At 30.3% G+C, this 25,427-nt stretch overlaps 4 protein-coding genes across 4 annotated transcripts; 1 reads left to right on the plus strand and 3 right to left on the minus strand.

Moving 5' to 3' along the window:
• Positions 1-1,008: 1,008 nt before the first annotated feature.
• LOC130825556 (cytosolic sulfotransferase 5-like) lies at positions 1,009-2,838 on the plus strand. The gene has a single exon (XM_057690841.1). The coding sequence runs from the start codon at positions 1,254-1,256 to the stop codon at positions 2,265-2,267; it is 1,014 nt and encodes a 337-aa protein (XP_057546824.1). The 5' UTR covers positions 1,009-1,253; the 3' UTR covers positions 2,268-2,838.
• A 782-nt stretch (positions 2,839-3,620) lies between these two features.
• On the minus strand, positions 3,621-9,123 carry LOC130825555 (2-alkenal reductase (NADP(+)-dependent)-like). The gene is made up of 5 exons (XM_057690840.1): positions 8,663-9,123; positions 7,270-7,447; positions 6,371-6,537; positions 5,447-5,529; positions 3,621-4,195 (listed from the first exon to the last, which is right to left on the minus strand). Exons 1-5 carry the CDS (start codon positions 8,900-8,902, stop codon positions 3,814-3,816), a joined length of 1,050 nt encoding a protein of 349 aa, XP_057546823.1. The 5' UTR covers positions 8,903-9,123; the 3' UTR covers positions 3,621-3,813.
• Positions 9,124-11,482: 2,359 nt separating this feature from the next.
• LOC130824770 (polygalacturonase-like) lies at positions 11,483-20,736 on the minus strand. Its single transcript, XM_057689789.1, has 6 exons — positions 20,662-20,736; positions 19,735-19,873; positions 16,964-17,244; positions 14,102-14,391; positions 12,518-12,746; positions 11,483-11,816 (listed from the first exon to the last, which is right to left on the minus strand). The coding sequence occupies exons 1-6, from the start codon at positions 20,734-20,736 to the stop codon at positions 11,586-11,588; spliced, it is 1,245 nt and encodes a 414-aa protein (XP_057545772.1). The 3' UTR covers positions 11,483-11,585.
• Positions 20,737-21,252: 516 nt separating this feature from the next.
• On the minus strand, positions 21,253-23,541 carry LOC130825558 (uncharacterized). Its single transcript, XM_057690842.1, has 3 exons — positions 23,455-23,541; positions 22,884-23,006; positions 21,253-21,492 (listed from the first exon to the last, which is right to left on the minus strand). Exons 1-3 carry the CDS (start codon positions 23,531-23,533, stop codon positions 21,344-21,346), a joined length of 351 nt encoding a protein of 116 aa, XP_057546825.1. The 5' UTR covers positions 23,534-23,541; the 3' UTR covers positions 21,253-21,343.
• Positions 23,542-25,427: the final 1,886 nt, after the last annotated feature.

The raw sequence follows: 25,427 nt of genomic DNA on the forward strand, positions 1-25,427 counted from the left end.
TTATTTCTTTCTGTAAAGGGAGTATAAGAATGGATTATCAGTTACCTTTTCTCACCCAAACCCTACTTTTAGGCGGGATATTAAGTGTAAATATCTATAAGGCGTGCAGTTTAGAATATGACACGTGGCTGTTAGACACGTTGTCAACCATCGAAAATTATTGTTTGTAACGCTTCTTTTGTTGAAAGGCGCCATCTTTTTGCATTTAAAAGCCATGTGATATTAATAAATCTAAACATGTGTAGGATACTAGACCTCACATGGCCTCTTAAATTAAGGAGTCTTAGGTATTAATTTTAACATTGCTTGTGTATTACTTAAAATTATTTGTTTTTAGTCCTTAAACTCTAAAAATTCAAATATAAACAAGTTTTCACAAAACATTGTAAATATTTCACCAACATTGAATATAAGTATTGGGATTATTTCAAATTAAAAAAAAGTAGATAAATCATTTAGTTGTTAGAACTTAAATATATAGGCATAGACAGTCCAAAAATGGAGAACAAGAGAATAGTAATCTATTCACATGTTAAAAAAGATTTATTATTAAAATCAATTGATAGAAATAAAATTTACTTCTCAAGTCTATAACGTAATACACTTTTTTTTCGAACAATTCACATAAAATAACGAATACTTTGTTCTTTACCAATAGTGAACACAAAAACCAAAGTTACTTAATTACATACTTCCTTCGTTCTGAAATACTCGTTACACTTTAGTTATTTATACTATCCATCGTTCAAGCTTATTTTACTTATTACGACTAAAGTCTAAGAAAAACATATAGTCAAGCGACATCTTGTTTGAATTGTCTAATCATATACTTTCATAATATTAACTTTTTAAATATTTTTTAGATGTGTATATTATTCAATATATAAATAATTAAAGTAACACACTGAATTATCTAACAGTAAAATATAACTAAGTAGAGTGGAAAAAAAGAATTATATACTATAATCATACTCCAAGCCTTTGGGTGGCCTTTCCTCTCCCCCAAAAGCTCATACCCTACTCTAAACTATAAAAGCTCCATATTATTAGAGGAGTTGGTAATAATAATTGTTTAGGTGGACATATATACATAATAAATCAAATAAGGTACACCTACCAAAACACACCCACATCATCTACCAAGTGACCACTTTGACAGGAGTAATATATCATATATATATATATATATATATATATATATAAATCTTACCTCTTGATTTCCATACACAAATCCTTCCCTTCTACACACCACAATGAATAATGAAAATCTAGGAAATGAAGAAACACAAGTGGATGAACAAGTTCAACACCTTATACAAACTAATCCAAAGGTAACTTATATTCTAAATAACAAACATGAATTAGTTAATTACCAAGGTTTTTGGCATCCATGTTCACCACATTACCTCAAAACTATTCTCCTCTTTCAATCCCACTTTCGAGCTCGAAACACAGACATAATCATAGCTAGTTTTCCTAAAACTGGCACGACTTGGTTAAAATCTTTACTCTTTAGTATAGTTAACCGTTTTAACTACCCAATAACGGAAACCCCTTTGCTTAAACATCACCCACATGAGATAGTCCATCGCTTAGAGGTCGATCTTTATGGGAACGCCTTCGAGTATCCTCGCCCACACCACCTTGATCAACTTCCTTCCCCAAGACTCTTCAGTACCCACTTGCCCTACACCTCTTTACCCGAGTCTGTTATAGACTCAGGGTGTAGAATTGTGTACATAAGTCGGAATCCATTTGATACATTTGTTTCTTACTACTTATTTTCTATAGAAGTGACGAAGAAATTCGAAGGAGAAAACTACGTTGCCCCTAGTATAGAACAAATCTTTGAGGAGTATAGTGCAGGGAGAATAGTGTGCGGGCCGTTTTTCAATCATGTGGTTGGATACAAGAAGAGTTTAGAACAGACAGATAATGTGTTGTTTCTACAGTATGAAGATTTGAAGGAAAATACTGTATTGTATGTAAAGAAGTTAGCTGAATTTGTTGGTGTGCCATTTTCTGCACAAGAAGAAAAGGAAGGAGTAGTGGAAGACATAATAAGGTTATGCAGCATACAAAACTTGAAAGAATTAGAGGTTAATAAGAGTGGAGTATTTAACAAGTGGTTTGAGAAGAAGAGCTATTTTAGGAAAGGCGAAGTTGGGGATTGGATTCATCATTTTACGCCTTCGATGGTGGAGAAGATGAATAAGCTGATGGAAGAAAAATTGGCGGGCACTGGTTTATCCTTCAGAATGGCATAGGTAGGCTGAGGAAAGGAAGAGATGATTAGAATAGAATTGGGTTTCTCGTCAAGAAAGCGGTATATGCTCCAAGCGAGACAACACCTGAGTCTTTAAAGTCTAAATCACCTATCTTAATTATTAGCTTTTATGTTATGTACCTCTGGTTTTTAATAGTTGCTACATTTCTATTTTTTATGTTATCCGAATATCTTTAATTTTATATGATAAAAAATTTAAAAAAGTTAATATTATGAAAATATGTATTAAAACGAATCAAATAAGATCCCACTTGACTATGTTTTACAGTATACATAGAGAAATATAAGCCAAATAAGATCAGTTGATGAATATAAATCCAAAGAAAGTATGTTGTTTAGGGTAGATTGAAGAAAGGTTAGGAACAACGAGAATAGAACCAGGTTTCTCGTCAAGAAAGCGGTATATGCTCCAAGTAAGACAACAACGACTCTTTAAAGTCTAAATCCCATATCTTAATTTTCTTTTATCTTATGTTCCACTCCAATCAATCTATCTGTATTGTATGTTGTTTAGTTAAAAATCTATTAAAGCTTTTTTCCTTTTTCTAGTACACTAATGGCTTAATCTTGATATATGCTAGTAATTAAAATCTATTAATCATTCAACAATCTCAATCTAAATATCAATGCCCTCTTCTTCTTTAGATTTTGCTTCGAAGCTGGCTAGGCTAAACTATGATTCATTAATCCTTCAAGTAGGTGGTGAAAATTAAACCCTACCCACTATTGGGAAATAAGTCAATAACCAACTTGTGATCCCACATTGACGAATTAGAGAGAGGTTACTTCTCATATATATTTGATGGTTCAATCTTCTCAATACCAATTGATTAACCTCATCGGGTTTATGCGCGACCAAGTTTTTTCTTATGCGGTCTTTTTGTACAAGCCTAATAACAAATTTATTAGCCACAAGGGTGAAAGGGAAAATCCTCAACCACTAGTCTAACCCTTCATACTTTAAATATCAATGCCCTCTTAGAAACACCTCCGCAGAACAATATATCGATTTAAATTTATGATTGGATTCTTCAGCCAAAGTTGATTATTTATAAGGATAAAGGAAAATAACATTTTTCAAGCAATAAGGATATCAATATAAAAGTCCGACCCTTTTAAAAAATTAACAGGCTTGACCTTATAAAAACGAACAGAGTCATGACTTTTTAGCCGGACTTTGCTCCATTGGACGACGGTTTCATACTCTTATGCCATGAAGCCATGACCCAATCGAAGACACTAAACTTCGACCTAGACTACCAACACCGAATTGTGCTTAGGTAAGTCGATTTTCACCAGCATAGTTCATTTTTCTCGACACTTCTTAAGTATATTTTGTCGCTATAATCATAATAAGTTTTTTTTTTCTCACTAAATGTTGTATTTTTGGATATTATCATTAAATAAGTATGATAAGAATGGGCATATAAAATGATACATTCTAAATCCAATTACATTCACACCTTACTCTCATTGTTCATAAAAGAAAATCTTGATGAACAACTAATGCAAAATACTTGTGAAAACTATTCATGAGCAACTTGTATAACTTGCTTACCGAGATTGCGACCATTAAAGAGTCCAACCAAAGCCGCAGGGCCATTCTCAAGACTCTCGACAATGTCTTGAGCATACCGTATCTTATCCTCTCGAATCAATGGCAAAAGGAAGTCCAGCATCTTTGGATAGAGATGAAAGTACTTGTAAACTTGAAATCCTTGCATACGAATTGCCTTGAATACTAGATGCATCAAGTTTTTAACTCCTTCCAAATTCTCGAGGTTATTGTACTGCGACAACATGCCACATACTGCTATACGACCCTCGAATTTCATGTTTAGGAGTACAGCATCGAGCATCTTGCCCCCGACATTCTCAAAGTATATATCAATGCCTTTTGGAAAGAACCTGCAATGCAGTCACAATTCAATGGTTGTGTTCATAATCTATCTTTGAAGGTATGGATAAATTAAAGTTGTTACAATAAATATGAAGTACATTGTGTTTATATAGAACATATCATGGGGCCTTAAACATCAGCTTAAACTTTTGGTTGAATTGATTTCTTGATATGGTATCAGAAGAGGACCTGGACTGCATCCACACTTCTAGCCCAAAGCGCTCTCATGTGAGGGGCGTGTTAGAATTTATAACATATCATGGGGCCTCAATTATCAGCTTAAGTTTTTGGTTGAGTTGATTCCTTGACATGGTATTAGAAGAAGACCTTTGTTGCATCTACACTTCTAGCCCAAAAGGCTTTCGTGTGAGGGGGCGTGTTAGAATATATAACATATCTTGGGTCCTCAACCATTAGCTTAAGTTTTTGGCTGAGTTGGTTCTTAACACATTGAAATCAAATGAGTTTAATATCAGAGTTCTGACAACATAAATTGCGGCCATGGTCAGTCTGTTCAAGTTCATATAAATGCCAAAAGAAGATTCATTAAGGTCTCCTTTCGGTTTCACAACAGTCCACAAGGTGTATTGTAATAAAATGGTTCAAGGGCATTGAAAGGTGCATTGATAAAGATTGGAAGCAATGATGGGTTTATCGACCAAAACAAAGCTCGATTTATGGAGCTTGAAAAGCTTTTATTCATGTACTCGGTTGATTCATGCACTAAGTTTATGTACTAGGATTCAATATTCCACTCTCATGAATAGAGGCGTAGACATACAAAATCTAGAGAGATTCGATTAATGATTTCGACTGTTTTCCCGAGAAGTTTTCATTCATGTTCTTTCTTTGATAGAGTGTCTCTTAAGAGCTCTAATTCTAGCTTTGATATTGTAATACCCCAAGTTTAGTTTGAAAAAGGAATGATAGACTACTCATATCAACAAGGTGCATCTTCTTTTCTAGGGAGCCCATTGGCTAAGAACTCCACAGTTAAGCGTGCTTGGTGGAGAGCAATCTTAGGATGGGTGACCTCCTGGGAAGTTTTCTCGGGTGCGCACGAGTAAGGCCAAAGTGCGCTGGAAAGACTTGTGTTGATTTGTGAGGCTAGTTTACAGTCTCCAAGAGTAGTCACCAGCGGTCCGAGGGGCCGGGGTGTTACAGATATGTCCCATTCGAATTAACCAGAGTTAGCAAATAAACAAAACAAATTGCGCTTGATTAACTTAGTGAGTTACGGTTGCACTGGCATCACATACCTCTTTAGAGCGGCATCTAGATCTGGCTCTTCCTTGTAATTAAACGCCTCATCAAAGCCAAACTTCGTCTTAAGTAGGTTAACCTTTGGGCCGGACAACAAATGCCAATTAGAACACAAGTAATAGAGAGACAAGATGATTATGCTACCAGCTTTTTGAAGTATATGCTTTCATATGTATGATTCTTTGTAGGGTAAAGTTGCGCACAACTAACTCTCAAACGCTCATTCTAGGGAGTTAATTATAACGGCATTAGGGTAATCGGATATTGTAAGTAGTTAGATTTATATTATTATGAGTGACAACTAACAACTAGAGGATGTGCAACTTTTGGGTTTCTACAAAGAAAATTTTGTATCATAACCTTCAATATGCAAGTATTCATAAAAGTTCCAAGGTTTTCTATTAATCAAAATTCAAAACTATGCTGTAAAATATGTAGAAGTATAGTAGAAACTCAATCTACAACAAACTTAAAGTTTTACAAAGAACACATTCACATTTTTATTTTATTTTATTCATTATCCCAATGCCATTAACGGGCTCCTAATTAGGGTGAAAATTGAGAGTTGGATGTATGCAACTTTACCCTTGTTAGTGATAACACTAATAAAGAACATATAACATTGACAACAATAAATATATATCCAAAACTTTAGACATTGGTGAAAAAACCAATACAAGAAAAGCAAACACATTGGGATGGAGAATCATGGGTGAACTTAGTGGTTGAGGGCCTTTCCTTTCACCCTTGTGGCTCGAAGTTCGATTCGCACCACTTACAGAAAGCATTAATCCTTTCACCCTTACTTATAGGGGTTCTCTAGCTTACCCACAAATCAAAAAAAAAATAAAAAATAAAATTTGGGAAGATTTTCCCAAACTTTTGAAAGGAAGAAACTATGATGGATAGGATAGATCTACCTTTTCTTGGCTTCCGGCGCTTCCAACAACATAACAACCCATGTGCTTGGCGAATTGTCCGACAAGTTGGCCAACAGCCCCGAATGCTGAAGAAACAAAAACATAATCTCCCTTCTTTGGAGAGCATACTTCAAAAAAGCCACCATAAGCAGTCAATCCGGCCATACCTAGACATGAACACAATGTCATAACAAAGACACAAACTTGTTATATGCAGCTCCAAAAATAAATAACCACAACAACAATTGATTCCAACCATATAGGGTCGAATACATGAAGCAATACGAATAAACATCAGATATAAATCCTAATCTACTTCTAAGAGTATAGCATTAAAACAAGGTCGCATTGCATCGTATTGTTCGCGCCGTAAAGGTTTCCAAAAACGACGAACCGATTTTGCAAAAGTAATTCTAATCTACTACTAAGAGCATAGTATTAATATCATGCTTGTTCTGTTAAGGATTATTATGTATTTGGGCCTATTGTATATAATAATAGTGGGCTTTATGCATTAGGGTTTCATTTTAACTTGTATATATATACCATAATTCCTACATATTCTCTTTCAACAATATCATTTTCTTCACTTAATTCATTCCAATGCATTACCATTTGAAAATATAGTATTAGGTGGTGATGAAAAATTGTAAACATAAACTATTTTATGATTGGACTTTCATTACCATATGAATGACATGAAACATATCATGAAAATTCACACTACAAATCATTCTCATTCCCACCATTTATTACCGATTGCCAGACAAACCGTAAATGTAGTACCTACGAAGTTTTACAGTAGCACAGAGCACAACTATAAAAAAGCATGTGAGATTCATATGAATATAAGAAATGTTGTTCTTCAAAGGAATTACCAAACAAGCAGCAAAACTCACCAAGAATTCCTGTATAGAATGAAAGGGGAACATCTGTATGTTCAATTTTGACAAGATTTTCAGGGTTACTTATGACACTGTACTCTTCCCAAGTAGTTGATCCCCAAACTAGTTCACCCACCTTAAAATTTGGGTGGGCTGACTCCAAAATTCTGGATACTCCATATCCTTTAATTGGCTGCACATTTTGCAAAAGTAACTTAATCAAGCACTATACCATAATAGCAAGAAGCACAAATCAACTTCAATTTCATAGTACACTTTATATCAGAAACAAAACCACAGGTTTAAATAATGTGTGGACTAAAGGTTCCTACATAGGTTGATGGGTCACATATAGACAACCTTATCGTTGTTTGCCTTTGTTCGTGATAACAAAGAAGTTGACCTTTCAAGGAACTCAACCAAAAGTTTAAGTTGATGGTTTAGGCCCCAAGATATGTTATATCACGCCCCCTCACACAAGAGCCTTTTGGGCTAGAAGTGTGGATGTAACACAAGCCTCCTCATACCTAGCGCTAATTATTACACTTTAAAAAAGGGTGATTGAGATTCACACCCGTGACCTCTTGTCACGCTGGCTCTGATACCATATCAAGGAATCAACTCAACTAAAAATTTATGATTGAGACCCCAAGATATATCATATACTCTAATAAGACCCCTTTGCAGCCTCAAAAGATAAATATATGACGTTCAAAATCTTGCTTGGTTTGTATTGCATGACCATAGGGAATCTTTTTCTTAATAATGTCTTGAAATTAAACATCATGAATCTCGCAAAAATATGCAATAAACATATTCGACTACACAGGGCCCCGAAAAATTTAGTGCCTCAATATTAAATTTTGTGGTATATATTGTGTTTAAATACAAAATTGTTAGAAAATGTCATAATCTTTTAAATTACAGCCTTTACAAGATTTATCAAATTTTACTTAACCACCGCCTCTTCACAACTTTGCATACAAACCCCTCCTAAAAACTTAATTCTAAAGCAAAATAGTATAATTTAACTGGGGGAAATTGTAAATAATAAACCCATATTAACCCGATTCTCTGAAAATAAGCATATATTATTTAATTATTATAATTACCGAAAAAACCAATCTATTGTCTATAATATTTTTGAAACCTTCACACACATCAAACAATTAAGAATAAATAATATTAAATTAATTTTCAAGAATTATGTATTGAGCAAATGTTGTTCTTTATTGATAATTTTCTGTACGAACTAGATGGCTGTTGAAAAATCACCAAAATTCACCCAGAAACTAAAAAAACTACCATTTTTTAATCAATCAATTACAACTAAAAGAAAATAAAAAACCCAGAAATCAAAAACTCAAATTTTTTACAAAATGAAATAGAGATAATAAGAGTATAATACCGAAGAAAGTTGATAAGGCGTAAAAACGTCACCAGTATTGAATTTCTGCATGAGAAGCCTCATGTAAGGATCCACAGACAAGTACAGATTTTTGACCAAGACCCCATTGGAAGCTTTTGGAAGCTTCAAGATTGTGGTATTATCATTCTTGACATACAAATCTGATTCTTTAGGAAACCCACTAATGTAATCCTTGAAAATTACCTGTTTGTTTCGTATTTGTTCACCAATCTCCGCCATTTTTGATTGATTTCTGGGAGTATCTGATTATAGTAAGAGTAGTGTGGTGTACTTAAAAGTTGTTTATTGATGAATGTTTGGTTGAAGTCATTTCCTTTGATGGAATGGTGAATAATTGCGGGACGGAATTACGCAATGATAGGTTGATTATCAGCAGTTCATTGTGAAAGTGGGCATCAGTTCATCGCTGATCACACATTATCTATGATTGTGATGTGACAAATTACTTGCCTCATTATCGGTCACTTCCTTCCTTTTTATTGTTTTCGTTTACTTTTTTAAATATTTTTTAAAAAAAATATATATTAAAACATATTTAATGAGATCTCATGTGAATGTATTTTTTATATATAAGTATTTTGATGAAAAGAAATAGTAGGAAAGAAAGAGAGAGATTTGAAGAGTGGAAGAATTTCTTATTTAAATAGCAAAATAAAAGGGAAGAAATTTAAAAGAGTGTAAATTGGAAGGATTTGATGAGTATTTTTGTTAAGGTTCTAATCATTAGTTTTAAAGGGAAACTTCCATTGATCATCTCCTTTTATTTCCCTTCCATCCCCTCCTATACAAATAAGAGTTATTTTCCCTTTATTTCTCTTAACTTTCTTTTCCTTTCTTCCCTTCTCTTTCCTTTCCGTTCTTTTTTCTCCAAAATTTTTATTTAAGTATAGTGTATATATATTAAAAATTTTAATTAAATTTCTCTCTCTAAGATAAAATATTTTAAATATGAAGAACATTAGGAAAGGAAGGAAGTAATCAATAATTACTCATTTTATTGGGAAATTCTTGATATTAACCTTGAATTTTTTGGTTGTTCAGGTGGATAAATTTTTTTTTTTATCTGTATAGCAAAGACAAAAGGTTAAAAATTTTGGTAAATTTACGTTATTAATATTCATGGTAAAGATTTTATTCATTAAGCAAAAGTTGTATCACCTTTACAAGGCACGTTTTTCAAAAATATGTTCGAAACGAATGCTTAGTTTAACAAAACTTGCAATCCATGTGTTAAATTTATGTCATTATTACCCATTGTATAAAGTCACCATGCGGATTTTAAAAAATATTTATCTACCATATGGAAAATTTGAATACTCAAGATTATAACGTGGAATTACTTTTATTTTATTTCCTTTACTTTGTTATGATTTCTTTTTGTGGAGGCATTGGTATCGAAACTCGTATAATGTACAAAGTTGTTAGTAAATAACATGCATAATTATGATCGATTTATGATCTATCTTAAGGGAATTAGATCTAATGATGGTGAGAGATTTGTCACTTAATCCTTAGCTCGTTCTCCACAGAATATCATCTGAGATTATGACTGCACAATTAACACACATCAAGGGTGTCTCTAGGACCGTCTCCGATGCTTAAGTCGATATTTATATAAGGTACATGGATAGTTATATTCCAAGTGTATTGTAGCCTTTAACTTGGAGGATTAGTAAGAAAGTACATATAAATATAAATTTTAAATAAAGATACAATTACATGCATGGTAACTGTATAAAATTATAATATTTTTAATAAAATGGATTGATGATTTTGGAATATATATTATTTTTTAAATCAAAGAAAGTTAGGTTGTTATTACAAGTACTTCTATTGATTAAAGTTTTCTATGAATTAATGTTTTCATACTTTTTCAGAGAAATATAAGCAACCTTCTAACGATGTTATTGTAGTCAAAATAAAGCCTATCATGTATCGTATTGGTTATTGACAAAATATTGTAGAAGTTTAATTTTGATGAAGAAACTTTATTAATATGTAAATATTTTTACATAAAGAAGTAAGTAAATTATATATTCTAAGAAACATTAGGAGATATCTAGATTTTAAATTTAAAAATGTCATATTTTAAGAAACTTTAAAAGAACATATTTTATTGTGATAAATTACTTATATAAAGGAGTATACTGATGTTAATTTTGGTAGAAAATATTAATATTTTAGTTTAATATATTTATTGTGATATACTTCTTCTGTTTGTTTTAGTTGCACCCAAGAATAATTTGACACTATTCATCAATGTTACTTAATTTTCATATTTGTTGTTAATGTATAGGTTAAAATATAGTCACGTGAGATCTTATTAGAATCTTTTCAATGTGAATTTTATTGATTTTAGTTTCTATAATTTTTCGATGTTAATTAGAGATATCAATGATTAAATTAGTGCATTGAAGTGTGTGAAAGTGTCCTTGGGTGCAAGTAAAACGAACACAGGAAGTACAAGTCATTTAATCTCAATTTAGCCAATGTTACATGTGGGATGTCACAAAACTCTATGAGAATGTCATTTGAAACTTTCCACTCTTTTTATTAAATTGTATAAACCAAAGATTTTAAAATCAAATTTTCCTTAAATCAATTCAAAACGCAATTATCGATCCTTGACCATTAATTAAATATTTTAATTGATTTAAAATGCTTGATAAGATGAGTTACAAAATTTAAGTATCAACTCTTGTAGAACTAAAAAGAGGGCAGGCAAAAAAGAAAATAACAACCAACTTCAATAAATCAATATAATAAGAATCGTAAATAATAATGTTGACGTGTCCGGTGTCCTATTCATTTTACAACATTTAAGTCTAAAAATTCGCACATTGAATTTAAAAATGTGACGTGGAACAGAGGCGGTTTAACGTATGGTGTTAGGTCTAGCTAGCTAGCCAGTTTGGACGATGCAGCTAGTTGGCTGAATGACGCCCAGAGCAGTGCCACCAGCATTATTGCATGAAGAAGTTGCTAAATCCTGATTATATGTAAGTCTAACATTCTCCATAGTAATATTTGTACATCGATACATTGGACTACAATCAAACTTTACTGCTACTTTTGTTGCTGATGATCCACGTATGTCTTCATATGCTATATTGCTTATTTTTACTCCTGAATCCTGTGTATTTTACATTAATCATCACATCAACATCAATATTAATAAAGATATTCATTCGGGTCATCAGATCAATTTCGAGTTATTTATTTTAGGTCGGTTCAAAAAAGGGTTTTGTGCCCATATTAATTTTTACATCATTTTTGTTTTATGTTGAAGTCATGTTAAGTTGGTTTTTGTTTTAAGATCGGGTAAATATCGGATCATCGGGTATGTTGTTCAAATGGCGGATATATATCATATTTAGGTCATGCCCTGTATTGGTAGTACTAGTGATGAAATAGTAATGGGGAATAAGTTATGGGAAATTTCACTGATAACTCTGAGTTTTCGACTTTTTCACGTGGTAGATAAATATTTTTTTAATCTATGTGCTGATATCGAGCTTTTAACTTTTCCATGTGCTAGACAAAAAGTTATAAGTTCTTTGATGAATTAAGTACTCATTTCGAACATATTTTTGAAAAACATGCTTCTTAAGGGAGATTACAATGTTTGTTTTTATGGAAAAAAGTTGTTATGATGAAGAATAATAACGTAAATTTAACAAAAATCTTAATTTTTTGTCTACCAAATAGAAAAGTTAAAAGTTCAAGGTCACTATGCAGATAAACAAAAAATATTTGTCAAGCACATGAAAAAGCCAAAAAATTCAAATGGAGGAATATAAATAGAATGAAATATGCAAGAGGAAAATAGAATACCTGGCCAGGACAACCAATGTTGTTAGGGCAATAATTTTGATCAATAATTATAGGATTTTGAACAACATCCATTTTGATGGCTTTGAAGAGAACATTTTTAACATAACTATTGCTTGGCCTACCCCAAGATTTTATTCTTACACCATTTTGTGTACCCTTCAATACTACTGCTGTTACCGTCACATTTTCTACTCCTGCTTCATCCCAACTCTTTCCTAGACTTCCAATACTGCATTCCATTCCATCCATTCAATTCAATTCAATTCAATGTAATTAAAATATTAACGTTAAGTTTACTTAACAATCATATATACGTCGACAATTTGGACTTGTCTTATTGACGGCAGATACCATTATGTGTTTGATTCTCATCAGCCATACCCCTTCTCTAACCTACCCGTAGTCCCTTACCTTTGTAAGTTGTAACCAAAAAAACCCTCAAACTTTGTTAGTACCAGCCATCCTGAACGTTAGTATTTGGAAAAAATAATGATAATGATAAGAAAAAAAATGAAATTTTCTTAACCCTTTAAGTTGACCTAAACTCAACATAGCCCCACCTTAATTTAAAATAATAGACCTGAAATTGAACCGACTTGAAACCCGCTATTATTTTATAGATAGTACGAAATAGAGGTGTTTATTCAAGTCATTGGATCATTTTCGGGTCAAGTGTTTCAAGGTTTAAAACTGTGTTTTGTGTCCTTATTGATTTTTTCGTTATCTAAAAAAATTTTGAAGTTGGGTTAAGTCAGGTTTGGTACCAAGGTCGGGTAAATATCGAATCACCAGGTCTGTTTTGAACACCACTAGTTAGGGATGGGCATGGGTCAGATTTGGGGTTGGGTCCAGCTAAACCCAGATCCAGACCGTAATTTTTTTATTGGAACCAGACCCGGACACAGATCCATAGGGTCTGAAAAATTTGGGCTCGGACCTAGACGCTTTGGGTCTGACGAGTCTAGGGTCTGGATCTAGTTCCAAAATAATTTTATTTTCTTTTCCTGAAATTTTTTAAAAACATATAGAAGTATTGTGCATTTTTTCAACCATTCGTATACAATTATTTAAACATTTTCGACTAACAAGGATTTTGTAATACTTTATACTAATTGAACAAATAAATATATAAAGGTTTTCAACATAAAAGTTCTTATAACAAAATATTGATCAAGTCTTTTAATTTTAAAAGTATAGACGCAACGACCACATTTCAAATTACATGAACCGATAAAGTTTGAAATCACTTAATGTTTATAAATATAACAAAATTTCAAATCAAACAATCAAATACACATGATAGTAAAAATATAATTTTAAAAAATGAGCAAATGGGTCCATGGATGGATTTGGGTCGCAAACGTGTGGACTCGGACCCGAACCCGGATCCATGAGGTCCAAAAATAGGTGAATTCAAACCTTTAAAATTAGGGTCGAGTCACATCTAGACCCTTAGAGTCCAAGACCTATGCCCATCCCTACTACTAGTACTAAAGAAAGCGTAAAATCTATTATTTTTAAATAAAAAAAAGATATAAAAAGAGTAAAACAAGTCAAAATAACAAATAATGTGAATAATAGTACCTAATGCCATGGCCCGGCCCACAAAGGATTTTGTGAATAGCCAAATTAGTAGTACCAGCACCAATAGAGATGCAATCGTCACCAGTTCCAATAGTTGAATGTGTGATCTCAACATTGTTAGATTGTTGTACATGAATCCCATCTGTGTTTGGTGATTTTCCCGCCGCCATTATTTTTAGCCGTTGTAATTTTACATTCTCACATCCATTTATCACGACGTGGAACAGCTGGCTATTTACTGATCTTAATCCGTTTATTACAATGTTTTCTGAGTTTGTAAACCCTAGACTCTGTCATCAATCAAATACACCAATTTTTATACAAAAAAATAATAAAATAATAGAAAAATTATATATCTAGAATAATTCAATTTTTGTTGATTTTTTTACAATAATTTTAATGTTTGATTAACAAGAATAATTCCAACTTTAGGTTAATTACCAAGAATATTATTGTCCAAATGATAATCAGTTTTGTTAATTGCTACAAAAAAAAAGTTTTAATAAAAATAAAAAAAATTGTTAAAAATTAAAAGTTAAAATAAAAAAATAAACTTACTTGATTTATTTTTAATATTTTTTTTGTTTTTCAAATTTTTATGTTTTAACTTTGTACATACTTTTTTATTTTTTTATGCAAAATGACTTGTTGTATACCTAAGAGATTACCTTGATGCATTCTTAACAAGCACCTCCAATAATTGAGATTATTCATGTTTAATCTAAAGTTGGAATTATTGTGGAAAAATCAATAAAAAGTGGGATTATTCTATAATATGCGGCTAATATGTAAGAAAAAATACAATTATGTAGGATTTTGTTTGAAACATCTATCACGTATTTTCATATTATTAAATTTTTATAATTTGTAATTAAACATAGTTTAAGATATAAATATTCTAAATAATGCATTAAATTGCGTAATAAACTGAAATGTAGAAGTGTATAATAAAAGGAAAAAGTATATTTCAAATGACTTATCATGTATTACCAACCTCATACTAGTTTGGTAAATATGTGTAAATACATAAAATTGACAAATAAATAGACCGAGTATGGCGACATATATGATAATCATACTAGTTGTGGCTAATATTGTCATGTTTAGATCTAATCAAAGACAAACATTTTTGGGCAACACATTTAAATCCCAAATTTATACTTTCACTATTCAAATTAAATGTGTTAAGAGTATTTGATTTGATAATAATTTTTGAAAAGAGGAAGAGAATGCGCACGACCACATAAAAGAAGTAATAAGAGAAAAAAGTAAGAAAATTAGTGAAAATGATAATTGTGTAAATAGTTGAATTTTACGAGGAAATAAATAAAGGGGAATTATTAGTCCTCAAATAGGGAAATGAGACATTAGATGAGGATATGTCAAAAAAAATATTTCTTTTAGGTAAGAATAAGGAATGGAATAGGCAGGTGAAAATCGAACCCAAAATTTAAATTATACTTCCTACTATCTGAGCTATTAGTCCCATTTGAGTTTTGATATTGTTTATCAATCACTCTTAAAACTTGTATTTTATTTTTACTCCGTAAGTTTTAACATCGTCAAAGATCATTATTAATATCAACACTTTACAATTTTTAATAATTCACAATTAAAGATATTAATGACATAAATATTACATTGATAAATATACCCGGTCAATTGAGACTATTAGAGTGAATACGATGGAGTAACACTTAAATCAACTTTGATATAAATAAAAAAAATATATGCAAATTAACATATTTAATCGTTCACAAAATCCCAATGAAAAGAAAAACACACACAAAATCAAACATAGATGAACCAAACTTAATTGTTAACTCTAGTCAAGTTCAGTTTTGATTTACGTGCATCATTTGAATAGAATTCATGAGATTATTTAAGAAAAATTAAAGATCAACAACTACCAAATTCTGCAAATTATGTCCATTTTCCTTTCTCTTATTTCTTCCCACCAATCCACCCACTTTTCTAAATTTAAAGAGATTCAAGGGCTATTTTAACTTTTAAAGCAACGTTTAATTAAAATCCAAAAAATTATTCATAGTAGATAATTTCATTGATTTTTAACCTACTTTTTTCTATTAGAAAATCAAAAATCAACAAATAATTTTTTTCAAACATCTCCTTAATAGGGACTGAATTAGATGTCTCACTTATCCGCTAATATTTTCAGTTAGACAAATCAGTTAACAGTTTCAACCAACAGCTCTAGGTAACTGTATTTGCCAAATAGGCTTCTAAACCACCACAATTTTTTTTAACTTTTTAATTATTTTATTTTTACCATCACAATTGATTTTGTTAGACACATGATAAGTTGAGAAAATGAAACCAAAAAAACATGCTTCAAAGAAATAAGACCGATTCTCACCACCACAAATTTTTAACATGAGAAGATTACACCGTAAGACATTTCCTATACATAAGTTGCGCAGTCCAATTGAAACAATTATAAGCATAAATATGAGCACAAAAACTTGGACGAGATGGTCTCATTATGAGACCGTCAATTGGAGCCGGCCTAATTCGCGTATGTAACAACATTTTAATTTTCTGGGTATTTATCAATTTTGACTTTAAAGGTATCAATTTTGAAATTAATATCTTTAAGGTCAAAATTGATACATTTAAGATCAAAATTGAAAAATGTCCAGAAAATGAAAAAAATGTCTATGTTGTTACACGCGTGAATTGGGCCGACTCAAATTGACGGTCTCATAATAAGGTCATCTCGTCCAAGATCAGCTGATATGTGAGTTCTTTTTTATTTGAGATTGTCTCACCAAAAAACGGTCATAGGTCAACTCTTAAAGGTAAAAAAAACATAATTAAAAAAAAATTAAGTAGACTACTCACCGTAGTACCAACAGGGCAGTTACCATAGGCATTAGACTTGCAAGCCCACAAACTAGTACCTTGACCATCAAGTAAACCGCCAGTAATGGTAACACCCACTACCGATTCAAAAGATATCCAATGTGTTACATTTCCCAAAGCCATGTATTCTGTTGGAGCAAGTAAGGTACCCTCTATTCTAAGGGTAATACCCATATTATTAAATATAGTCTCACAATTACGACCCGAAAATTTAAGGGCACTTCCTATAAAGTATGTCCCTTTAGGCACGTATATTGTTGGCGCTTCCGTTGTGTTAGCTCCTACTTCACATGCCGCCTTCCATGCATCGGAAAATGCGTTTGATGAGTCGTTTTCCGAGTCTGGATCGGCCCCAAAATCAATAACATTGTATTTTTCGCCATGGGTTAGGGTAGGCGGAAGGAAAGTGAAAAATATTAGTAACTTTATTAGTAAGGTTATTTCCATGGTTAAGAAGTTAATTAATTAAAAAAGAAATGAAGAGGTTACTAGCTAAAAGGTTTTTATAGGAGCGGTTTTAAGTTGGAAAGTCATTAGTTGTATCACTATTCACTAATTAATTGGTAGACTATCAAATCAACTAAAATTTAAGTGGTACAAGAATTAGATTTTGTCTTATTTAAAATATACTAATAGAAAAATTCTTTATTTAAATCATCTTATTGTGAGACGGCTTAATATAGTCTGAGTTAATATTTTTATATTTAAAAAAAAACTGAAAAAGAAACAATTTTTAATTAACTTAATTAATTAAAAAAACATTAAATAAGCTGTTTGTATAGACTTATCTCATGATGAGACGATCTCATACAAGATGCGTTGAAATTAATATTTTTTCTTGATAAAGTCTTGAGGTTGAATTTCATCTAGCCATGTACTTTTCTTATTTACCCAATCATCCATAAGAAAACTCAATAATTAGTGTTGTATGAGACCGCAGAGCCTATGTAATTAACTCATTTTCTAATTGATCATTTTAAGGTTATAAGTGATTACTTTAAAAGTATAAAAAATGATCACTTTCAAATTGTAAGTAATCAATATAAGTTATAAATGATTATTAATGAGTGAAAATTGGGCCAGCCCAATAAAGATAGTCTCACCGTGAAACCGTCTAATTTGAAAATTTGTAAACTTAAGTACAAAATAATATCGATAAATTATAAAACATTGATATAAGTATAATATAATAATAAAAAAAAATTATTGTACATCTTTAATTAAACTGATAAAATATTGATAAAAGTACAAAACAATAACAAAAGTCGAACTCGTATAAATTTAAGTACAAATTTTTGTATAAAAAATGAAAGTGCAAGATAATATTCCTTTCAAAAAATAAAAACAAAGTGCAAGATATTATTGGGAGTTTGAAAGGAATGAAGTATTTAAGTTTGGAAAGAAAGCCAGGAAGCTGTGAGGTTTTATTTGGTTTCTAATTGAAGCTTAAATGTACATTAGTGAACAGTTATCATGCTAATGAGTAATGGTCTTTGATGAGGATTAAAATAGACCTTATTTATTATTATATCTCTTTAATTCATCAACTTTTTTTCCCTTTTAGTTTGTGTTATATATATATATATATATATATATATATATATATATATATATATATATATATATATATATATATATATATATTTATATATATATATAATTTTCTTACAATCATGTTACTAAATAAAGTGGTAAAGGAATAATTCCAATTTATAAGGAAATTCTTGTAATATAAACTAAAACTCTAGAAACTTGAGAATTGTACCTAGGATAGAATCATATAGAAAAATAGTTATTTTTGCTATTATTTTTAAAATCAATGATACATGCAAATTGTGAAACTAAATTAGATTTCAGATAAATCTAAATTTTAATTATCAAGTAAAAGGTTTAAGAGCAAACTATATGATATTCTTCTTCAATAGAGTTGAAGAGTATATTATGTTTCAACTCAATTTGGTATTTGGCAATGTAGTTTATTGGGCAATTTTAACTTACTTCGATAATAATAGAGAGTTCAGTGGTTAAACCAGCCAATACTTATGTTTTGTAAACTAGCTTGTTGAAACAACTATTTGATATTAATAACAAGTTTTTAAACATATTGCTTATAACAACAGATTTAAAATCAGCTGATCAAACCAGTAAATATATACAGTTCCTATCCTTCACAATCAACTAATATCAATGGCATCAAAGAAATTTTATCTCCATAAGCAAGTATTTTGGATGAAGACTTGGTCTTAAAACTAAAATATGAACAAGAGTTAAACGATTTTAATGGTGGGATTGTAGTTGTTGTAGTAGCGGTGGAGAGAAGTGATTTTGGTTTTTTTTTTTTTTTTTTTATCAATATTATCACCTTTGATCATCGCCTTTTACTTAAAAAAAATTAATTTAATTATCACATATTATTTTTGACATTTCATCAAAATGTCACTATTTTTAGAGTATTATCTTAATATTTCAATCTTAAATAATCGGTTTAAAGTTATAACTCATTACATTAAAAAGTATAACTATATATTGGGTAAGTCCAATAAAATAATCGTCCCATCGTGAAATACGTGAAATTCGTGTAAATACAGTTCCTATCCTACATAAATATATTTTATCTTTAATATGTACTTCAAGATTTAAATTTAAATTTCTCTCTCCTTAAGTGAAAAAACTTAAAGTGGACAAACAAAAAGAAACGAAGAGAGTAGCATTTTTAATTAAGTAGCTTCCATTTGAGACTAAGGCTATAAATTTCCCTATAGACCCACAAGCTTCATTCCATACAAGTACGAACGCATTGGTGGAGTCGGTTTTTCTGTCGGGTTTTGCTCCTAGGCTTACCACATTGTATGTTGATATGATGGCAAGTATGAGTATTGAGGGAGATAACTACTACTAGTGGTCATGCTTTACACGATCTTAGATCGTATTAGGGGCGGAACAAAGAGTTTTGAAGTTATATTTACTTTTTGATATCTAAAAAATAAGGTCCTTTATCAATCATTAATGGTAAAAAAAAATAGGGTTAGAATTTATAAAAAAATTGAACGTTGGTATGATTTTGAACCCTTAACCAATTATTGAATAAAATTACAAAAGGGACATCAACAGCTGAGTTACGCTTGGACAATTAATTATAAAGAATTTGTTAATATATATGAGACTTCTTTTTTAGGGTTTTTAGACGGTCGGGCACCTTGAATGACCCTAGAAGTTAGAACTGCCCCTAAATAGCATCACAGTCGAGAATTCTGGTTCGCTCTAGTGGATTGTGGTTGAATGTTTTTTCGTTTAAGATTCAATTCTCAGCAATAGAAATGGCAAAATGAGTAGACAAAAGTGGTGTGTCCTCTCTTATTCCCATTTCCATATCACCTTAACGACCCATTTGGTATTTGGTACTAAATGGTGACAATAGAAACGAAAAATTAGTATAATTTTGGTCGGAGTATCTCTTGACAAGTCGAATGGTAATGCTTATTCTTTGTCAACAATCTCCTCTTCTTCACAACATTCATTCCAATGCATTGCTAATTTAAACATGTGGTTTTAGATGGTAATGAAAAATTGCGAATAAAAAAATTTTTTATGATCAAATTTGCATTACCATGGAAATAATATGATACATATTCTTAAAATTTACACTGTAAATCATCTTCATTCTCACCATTTAGTACCATTAACAAACGAGTCGTTATATTCATACCCACCATCCACCCTCCACCCATAACGGGTAAAACTTTCATACTCATGACTGCTCACCTTAATATGATGCATTCAAACTCACCCTCGCCCAATACGGCCAACCGAGTATAAACCCATCATTGGTATACCACCTTATACTCGCCTCTCATTTATTCCATGTTTGTGTTATATGTATTTCATACCATCGATATTCCTTAACTTACTTTTTATGGGATTTAATGTAGATAAAATTAATATCCTTAATTTATGAAATATGATGTAATATAAAAACTAAGCATAGACAAAAACAAAAGCCTTATTTTCCTTTTTATTTTGTTTTTTCTAAAGCTATAATTCTCTCCAAATTATAATTGTCACCTAAAAGAAATAAGTGTAGCTATTCATCACGATTGAATAAATGCAAAAAAATTGATGCAAACATTAATCTCGATTAGATGAACGTACAATCAATTCAACTTTTCACACAAATTCAACTGAACATAGAAAAGTTCTCAAATTCATACAAATAGAGCCATGAAATCATGGGCATCAACAATACAAAAAATCTAGCAAAGAAGGCAACAATCAATTTATTATCAAACATAAAATCAAAGCAAAAGAAAGTTTTGTAGCCGATGAGACGATCACAAATTAAAAACTTATATTCCCATAACATCATTCCTTTTGACAAGTCCCTCCGAGTAAGTTTCCGGCGGTGACGCCTTTGAACAAGGACCAAGATCGATAACAATCCATTCTTCCACAGCATGAACCTTGAAATCCACCACAATTTTGCCCCGATTTCTTACAACTCGGGTTCGGATCTGAAATTCAAAAGTTTCATCACAATTTTTTAATCATAGAGACTAAGTATATGAGCACGTGTTGAATTATAACCTGTGTATTTCCTATATATTGATCTTAATTACATTGTTTGTTGAATTATAACTTGCGTGTTTTCTATATATCGACTATTTAAATTTTTTGAAATTAAGGCTATAAGGGCTATGAAAATTTTACATGGCAATAAAAGTTTACATTTTTAAAGATTAATCAAACAAGTTTAGTTTCATCAAAAAAAAAATATATCAAAAAAGTGGTACATGTGTTAGATTTTAGACTTTTAAAATAATAATTTTAAAATATCTCCATAAATAATAAAATAAAAGTGGGGCACAAAACTATAGAAAATCATAATGCGAAATTCGGTTTGGGTTTAGTCTGGTGAATACTGGATTTGTATTACTTTATCAATGAGAGAAATACCTCTATTTATACATGATTAAAACTAAAAATAAGGAAACAAAATATTAACCTAAATTTAAATAATAGGAAACAAAATAACCTTAATATTCTAAATATTAAAAAAGATCTTAACTTCCTAAAACATAATATTCTGAAATAATATCTTTATTTTATTTTACTTCCTATTTTCCTACAAAAACTAGGTATGTTAGAGTAAGAAACTTAATTTAATACTCCCTCCACACCAATATCATTGTCACATTTCCTTATTTGGCAAAACCATATCAATTGTCACATTTCTATTTTTGTCAATCTTTTTTTTTTTACCTAAATATCCTTAGTTCACATAAGTAATTACGAATATACCCTCATATACCTTACTTACCCAACTACTCTTCACTACTTACCCTTCACTAATTACCCTTCACTACTTACCCAACTACCATCTTTATAATAAACCCTACACCACTCTTAATATCCGTGTCCAAGCAAATGGGACATTTATATTGGTGTGGAGGGAGTATGATTTTTACGGTAAAAAAAGTTAAACTAAAGGGAGCTTTATCATTGTTTAACATCGTCAAACATAATTATATTCTTGTATGAATAATATTTGATTAGTTTATTATTTTAAAATAGTATATCTAATGTTCTTCATATTTAGTATCTAAAAAATTAAATATTTCAAAATATTAATTTTTTTTTACACAAATAATGGATAATGATGTATAAACCTAACTTGGGGCGATATAAGCGGATTTATAGGTGGTTAATATTTTATTTTAAAAGTTGGTTATCGATAATACTAAGTAAATAATCGTTGAGAATAATATTTATCTTAGTTAGATAATACCAAGTAAATAATCGTTGAGAATTGATTCTTAATTTAGTTAAAACACGCGCGTATAAAAACCAACATATAAATGGTATTTAAAACATGAAATTTAAGGGAGAGAAAAATTGAACTTACATTCAACACAAGTATTTTTGTCTCTAGAGCAATAATATCCTGGACAACAACCACCAAATGCAGTACAATAGTCCCCCGGAAGATTACAATCTTTGGCAAGTGCTTTTCCTCCCATATTTTGCACTAAAATTATTTCAACACATTTATTGTAAAATGAATTAATGTTAATAATAAAAGAAAAAATAAAAAAGACATCATTAATAATAATTAACAAAACAGGCACAAAGTTAAAAACCTATAGCTATTGAATACGATAAAAAAACGTACTCCCTCTGTCTCAATTTAATCGCTCAAAACGTAAATTTGTTGCTTTTTGGGGTCACATTTGGTTTATAGTGGTTTGGAATATTGATTGAATAACAAATTTAAACAGTTTCCTTTTACATTTTGACAATAGATATATTTTGATATATTATAGATATAGTGATAAAAAGTTTTCCGTTTAAAAAGATTAATGTGGGTTTGATTAGTATATAATTTTCCTACCAAAAAACATATCAATTAATTTGACAAAACAAAAAAAAAATTATTTAGCAACTAATTTAAACAAATAAAGTAATAATAAATATACCTAGAACCAGAACAAAGAGAATTGCTAGAATATTTCTCTTGGTCATAGACTTGTAAGAAACAAAGTTTCCCTCCATCATAAATTGAGAAGATGATGATCAAAACAATAATAATTAATTGAGGTATGTTTAATTTTTGGGTTGCCATGCACTATTTATAATAGGAGTAGTACTACTAGTTTGGGCTTGTTTCCCAATTCCCATCATTGTCATCCACCATAATTCAATACAACTCGTATCGTATGAGACCGTCTCATTATGAGACTGGTTTATATAATAGTTCATTTTTCCAAAGGATTACTTTAAGTTTAAGATCATAAAAAATCATTTTAAGGTCATAAGTGATCACTATAAGACTATAAAAGGTAATTATATTAAAATTATAAATGATCACTTTAATGTTATAAGTGATTATTTTAAGGCAAAAAACATATATTGGATCAGCCCAATAAAAATAGTCTCATCATGAGACCGTCTTATTTAAGAATTAGTAAATTCAATAATACTATGTAGGAATTAGAAGTAGTCACTTGCACGTTCATACCCGGTCCGACTGGCCCATCTTAACCCTATAAGTGAATTTTTAGAGTAGTCCCTTGCACGATCATAATCCATCCCAAACCTACCTGGCCGAACCCTAAAAGTGGATTGCTCCATCAAAGAAATTGACATGGGGATTATGCAAATCATACTTTACTAACGTTAATGTCTTATGATATATTTATAATAGAAGATAATCAATAATGTGGGATTTGATTGATACTCCATAACTATTAATCATAGTATTCTTAAAATATTTAATAATATAATATATGTTTCACTAGTTTGATATCAAGGATCAATCAAAGTAATATTGTCAAAATTCAAAAATATTAAAATCTAAAATTAAAAAAAAAAAAAAAAAAAAACTTACTTGAATTTTTTTTCTAATTTTTAAATTTTTTATTATTTAATTTTGTATTTACATTTTTATTTTTTTATGCAAAATGACTTGTTGTATAGGTAAGAGGTTATCTTGGTGCATTATTAGTAAGAACCCCTTATAATTGGGATTATTCATATTTAATCAAAAGTTGAGATTGTAGAAAATCCGTAAACTATTGAATTATTCTAATTTGTAGGTAATTTTTCCTAAAGTTAATCAACATTTTATTTCTTAATTTTTCATTACTTTTTTCTCTTCCTTCTTAACATTAGAGATGACAATTTGATTTTTTAACAAATTAGTTTAAATTAATAAAAATTAATTTAAAGTAGTTGGACTTTATATTGAGTTTATTATATATATTTAAGTATAATACTTAAAATTAAAAATGCATTAAAAATTATTTTAGTTTAATAAAAATTCTCTTGAACTTCAATTTTACAAATTAATGAAAAATAAATAAAGCCTCAATCTGCCCCATACTATCTCCGGCACACTACAGACATTCTCATGATGAGCTTCTAAAAAGCCTAGGGACTTTCCATATTTTATCCCGATTGAATACAGATCTTTTCGATTTTTTTTTGAGAACATTTTTTCGAATTTAGTCTTGGGATGTATTTAATCTTATTATTGTAATAAAGAATATTTTGTTTTTATTGACATTTAGTTTCAAATATCATATAACTTAAACTTCACATAACAAATAATACAAAGTTTAATATTTTCTTCAATTCTTTTTAGCTATCTCCTTTTTTTATTTGGCAGTTCACTTTTATTGTTTCATTTTCATTTTAATACATATATTTTTACATGGTCCTTTCATTTTCATAATATTAAAGATATCCAATATTGCACATGAGTCTGCTATTTTAGATGGTCTTCTTATTTTCTTAATATTAAAAATACCCAATATTACACTTGAGTCTACTATTTTAGGTGGTCCCCTCATTTTTTTAATATTTGTCCCCAAATTAAAAGAGACAGCTAAATTGAATTGGAGAGAGTTATCATTTTGTAACATTCCTCATACTTTGATATCTAAAAACT

The sequence above is a fragment of the Amaranthus tricolor genome, chromosome 10, assembly GCF_026212465.1.
Source record: "Amaranthus tricolor cultivar Red isolate AtriRed21 chromosome 10, ASM2621246v1, whole genome shotgun sequence".
Classification (NCBI taxonomy): domain Eukaryota; kingdom Viridiplantae; phylum Streptophyta; class Magnoliopsida; order Caryophyllales; family Amaranthaceae; genus Amaranthus; species Amaranthus tricolor.